Source organism: Amphimedon queenslandica, unplaced genomic scaffold (genome assembly GCF_000090795.2).
Source record: "Amphimedon queenslandica unplaced genomic scaffold, v1.1 AMPQUscaffold_12664, whole genome shotgun sequence".
NCBI lineage: Eukaryota > Metazoa > Porifera > Demospongiae > Haplosclerida > Niphatidae > Amphimedon > Amphimedon queenslandica.
Window position 1 is genome coordinate 1 of NW_003547100.1, and position 4,882 is coordinate 4,882.

At 35.4% G+C, this 4,882-nt stretch overlaps 1 protein-coding gene and 1 pseudogene across 1 annotated transcript; one reads left to right on the forward strand and one right to left on the reverse strand.

Annotated features, from left to right (window-relative positions):
- Positions 1–25: 25 nt before the first annotated feature.
- LOC109587173 (uncharacterized) lies at positions 26–1,978 on the reverse strand. Its single transcript, XM_020003409.1, has 5 exons — positions 1,848–1,978; positions 1,707–1,775; positions 1,561–1,657; positions 1,234–1,333; positions 26–162 (listed from the first exon to the last, which is right to left on the reverse strand). The coding sequence occupies exons 1-5, from the start codon at positions 1,915–1,917 to the stop codon at positions 34–36; spliced, it is 465 nt and encodes a 154-aa protein (XP_019858968.1). The 5' UTR covers positions 1,918–1,978; the 3' UTR covers positions 26–33.
- A 54-nt stretch (positions 1,979–2,032) lies between these two features.
- Positions 2,033–4,882, forward strand: part of LOC100640214 (succinyl-CoA:3-ketoacid coenzyme A transferase 1, mitochondrial-like) — a 4,801-nt pseudogene continuing 1,951 nt past the window's right edge.

A 4,882-nucleotide genomic window follows, 5' to 3' on the forward strand; every position in this document is an offset into this window, starting at 1 on the left:
CTCTCTCTCTTTCCCTCTCCCTCCCTTCTCTCCTTACGTGTGTTCTCCCATGTCCTTCACATCATGAGATAAGACGTGGTCCATTCTTTGATTTGGTTTCATTTCCCTCGTTGGAGGCGACTGGTGCAAGAGGTGACGGGAGGATGGAGACAACATCTCAACCTAATAAAATAATTTAAAATATTGTAAATTTAATTATAATAACTACTGTGCATGGTATATAAGTACATCAATATGTATCAGAAAATGTAATAAAAATTAGGGGTAATTTTTTAGGCGTTTTTTGGAAAAGCCATGGGCTATAGTACAGGGATATTTTCAGAAATTGGCCCATTTTTAAAAATGGCCGTAACTTGAAAAATTTAAGTCGGAATCAGCTCAAACTTTCTGCAAAGCATAAGTACATCAATATGTATTAGAAAGTGTAATAAAAATTGGGGGTGATTTTTTGCCATTTTTCAGAAAAACCATGGGCTATAGTACAGGGATTTTTTCCAATTTTGGCCAATTTTTAAAAATGACCACAACTTGAAAAATTTAAGTCGGAATCAGCTCAAACTTTCTACACAGCATAAGTACATCAATATGTATCAGAAAATGTAATAAAAATTGGGCGTGATTTTTTTGCCATTTTTCGGAAAACCATGGGCTATTATAGTACAGGGATATTTTCAGAAATAGGCCCATTTTTAAAAATGGTTGTAACTTTAAAAATTTAAGTTGGAATCAGCTCAAACTTTCTACACAGCATAAGTACATCAATATGCATCAGAAAATTTAATAAAAATTGGGGGTGATTTCGGAGCCATTTTTTGGAAAAAATCATGGGCTATAGTACAGGGATTTTTTCAGATTTTGGCCAATTTTTTAAAATGGCCATAACTTGAAAAGTTTAAGTCGGAATTAGCTCAAACTTTCTACATAGCATAAGTACATCAATATGTATCAGAAAATGTAATAAAAATTGGGGGTCATTTTGGAGCCATTTTTCGAAAAAAAACCATGGGCTATAGTACAGGGATTTTTTCAGAAATTGGCCGAGTTTTAAAAATGGCCGTAACTTGAAAAATTTAAGTCGGAATCAGTTCAAACTTTCTACATAGCATAAGGACATCAATATTTATCAAAAAATATAATAAAAATTGGAGGCAATTTTGGAGCCATTTTTCGTAAAAAAAGCATGGGCTATAGTACATGGATATTTTCAGAATAAATAAATTTTAATAAATTTACTTTTAACACTACGTCAGTGACAGGGTCTGCACTTTCATTGCCCAGTGACACAAACACTCGATACGTCTCACCTAAAAATATGAGGTTCTCTTTTCCAGGACTACAAGAGAAAAAATAAAATAATACAAAAAAGATAAAAGAGCACAACCATTACGAACCATAATAGTTAGCAATTTGGAGGGGGACAATTTTTAAAAAGCCAATACATTTTAAACCAATATGCATATGTACATGGCCACAAATTAAACCAGTCGATTACCAAAAATTCAGCAATTCACTCAAATTTTACCACTTCCAAAATGGCTACCAATAATTGTATTTCCTCACAGTATTTGGTGCATGTCCAGTAACTCCCCTATCCCCAGTCCTGGTAAATCCTCACTAACTCTTATATCCTTATTATTCTCTGTTGCTAGGGAGTGTCCTGCATAGCAACGACCCTTGTAAACATGTAAATATGCTCCGATACTTACCTGTCGATTCCCACTCTTCGCCAATAGAAATGGGCGGGGTCATTAGACTTGGTTTTGAAAATCTCATTACTTTAAAATGAAGTATTATCAAAAATAGCATCCCAATATATAAAAATACACATAATTAAATTATTTATTCACCTTTTAGCCCAATCACGTGATCAGAGGAGCTGCCAGAACCAGAAGATGCTCCTTGAGGACCAGCCTCCATTTTGTTTTTTTGTTACAATTCAAGCACGTGTTTTCCGTATACTATCTCCGTTTTCAATCTCCGAATACTAACTAGTTTTTTTTGTGGGCGTGGTTATTTTTAATTATTATAATCATAAAGATGGCGGCGGCGTTTAATTCATTGTTTTGTTTATCTCGCGTTTCTCTCGTCCCTAGAGCTGGACCAGGCCTTTCATTTGTAACAGCAATCCAGGTTCCACACGAATAATATTTTTATTATATTTTAGTGCCTATTTCTTTCTGTATAGTCTCGGAAATTGAGCTCATCTTCACCTCGAAAATCAAAATTCTACGAATCCTCAAAAGATGCTGTTCAAGGAATAAAAGACGGCTCAAAACTCCTAGTTGGAGGTGAGCCCTGTAAGCATGCATCACGTGACTGTCACGTGATTTTTAGGTTTCGGACTGTGTGGAATACCCGAGAACCTGATAGAAGCATTGAGAGCCCTTGGTACCAGGGAACTGACTGTCGTCAGTAATAATGCAGGGTAAATGCATATTGAGTACATGTACATGTGAAATGTATCCGTACATTACATTATTACCAATATTTAATAAGGTTTAGATTTTGCAAATTTTGCAAAAAATGAAATATTTTAAAAGAAATATCACAAATATTTTGCTTTAAAAGCTAATAGTACTAGTACTTTCTCTCTCTTTTCTCTCAGAGTTGATGACTTTGGTCTTGGTATATTACTAGCCTCACGTCAAATTAAGCGAATGATATCCTCCTACGTCGGAGAAAATGCCGAATTCGTACGTCAGTACCTCTCTGGGGAACTAGAGGTAGAACTCACGCCCCAGGGTACTCTAGTGGAGAGAATAAGAGCAGGTGGAGCTGGGATTCCGGCATTCTTCACTCCAACCGGATATGGTACTCTTATTCATGAAGGAGGGGCTCCTATCAAGTATGGAAGTGATGGCAGCATCGATATCAAGAGTGAGGGGAGAGAGGTAAGGAGAGAGAGAGAGAGGGGGGGGACAGAGAGGAGTTGAGTTACATGTACATTCAAATTTAAATAATGTTTAAGAGTAGGAAACTTTGTATCTTAAATTTTTATAAATAATTAATATATTTTTATAACAATAGAATGAAAATGAAGTCATTGTTATGTTTTATTATTTAGTCTTTAGCAATTACAGCTTTACATGTATAACAATGGAGCATTGAAAAATTGAGACAATTAGTGGATTCTGACAAATTTACATACATACATGTACATACATGTATTTTCATTTACAGTATAGTGATGTACTTGTACATGTACATGTACATGTACCTTGAAATTTTAATGAATAATTAATGTAGCAATGAAATGAAAACGCAGTAATTGTTATATACTAAACGAGCATTAAATTAATAGTGCATTATCTCAATTCTCCCATAGTCTCGTGTATTCAATTCTCATAACTACATTATGGAGGAGGCCATCACTGGTGATGTCTCCCTCATTAAAGCGTGGAAGGCCGATAGAGCAGGCAATCTCGTGTTTAACAAGTCGGCAAGGAACTTCAACGTCCCAATGGCTAAAGCAAGCAAGATAACCATAGCTGAAGTAAGGAAGAGTGAGATTCTATTACGAAAATCAACCACTGTATGGTTGGTAATTTTCAATGGTCCAATATTTCGCGTTTTCTCCAAAAATTCCTTAGAAGCTAATATTTGTGGGTGCAAATATTCGTGGCTGGCAGTTAGACAACTTTTTCTCTTGGATCTACAACACTAGCTTCCAATACAAGGCTTACTCTGGCCTCCTTCACTGGCTTGAAAACAATAGTTTTTTATGTGTGGGTCCCTAAGGGGTCAAAATTTTATGGATAAAAATGAACCAGGAAATTGACAATTAAATAACCCACGAAATTTACCAACCTTATGGTACTCATTGTTTCATAAACTATTATTATTTATATTTATTTATGTTAGGGGATTCCCTGTGGAGGATCCCCTTTCAAAAATTTTATACTCCAAAGCATCTCAGTTAGTACTGCATTCACAGTAACTGGTTAACCAGTTTGTTAAATAGCCATTTAACAGTGCCATAGCATCGTGGGTCGTGCATCATTTCCTGTCGCTATAGACACAGGAAGTAATGAATAATATTAATGTGCTAATAATTATCACTTTTGCTTAGTTTTACACAGATTATTATTATTATTATTATTATTATTCACAGGTGGAAGAGATTGTTGACGTCGGCAGTTTTCCACTTGAAGACATTCACTTACCGTCTCTTTACGTTGACAGAATCGTCAAAGGAGAGAAATACGAGAAAAGAATAGAAGTAACCAAAAATAAATATATAATTATTATACTTTTATTTTATTTCTTTTTTAGCGTAGAACCGTACGTAAGAGAGAGGAGGAAGGAGGCGTGGCTTCAGGGGGTAAAGGGGGCGGGGCCAGTTTGAGAGAGAGGATAGTTCGAAGAGCAGCACTTGAGTTTAAAGACGGGATGTATGGTATCCTATTAATACATGTACATTTACATGTACTGATGAAAAAATAATAGATGCACATGTATTTTAATTATAATGATGATGAGTTGTTTTTCTGATTCTTGATTCTCGATTTCTCATAATTTCGTACCAGCTAATCTCGGTATAGGAATGCCGATGCTAGCGTCGAACTACATACCACCAGAAATGAACGTCATACTACACAGCGAGAATGGAATACTGGGTCTGGTAAGATTGACACTGGGTCTGGTGTATGTTTAAAATTTCAACATTACAGGGTCCCTTCCCATACGAGGGCGAGGAAGACCCTGATTTGATCAATGCTGGTAAGGAGACTGTCACTGTAGTACCCTCCGGTTCTTATTTTTCAAGCGACGAATCGTTCGCAATGATAAGAGGGTCAGTAAATCAATAATTACATTATTAATAATTAATTATTAATAAAAAATTATTAATAATTAAATGTACTTTATACCGTATACGTTCAAA

Bases quoted from the DNA above. Each gene is read 5' to 3' on its own strand.
- LOC109587173 (XM_020003409.1), bottom strand. From the start codon at position 1,917: ATGGAGGCTGGTCCTCAAGGAGCATCTTCTGGTTCTGGCAGCTCCTCT. The intron at 1,658-1,706 runs GTAAGTATCGGA...GTTGCTATGCAG, and splicing joins CGAAGAGTGGGAATCGACAG to GACACTCCCTAGCAACAGAG. The intron at 163-1,233 runs GTAAATTTATTA...TTATTTTATTAG, and splicing joins TCACTGACGTAGTGTTAAAA to GTTGAGATGTTGTCTCCATC.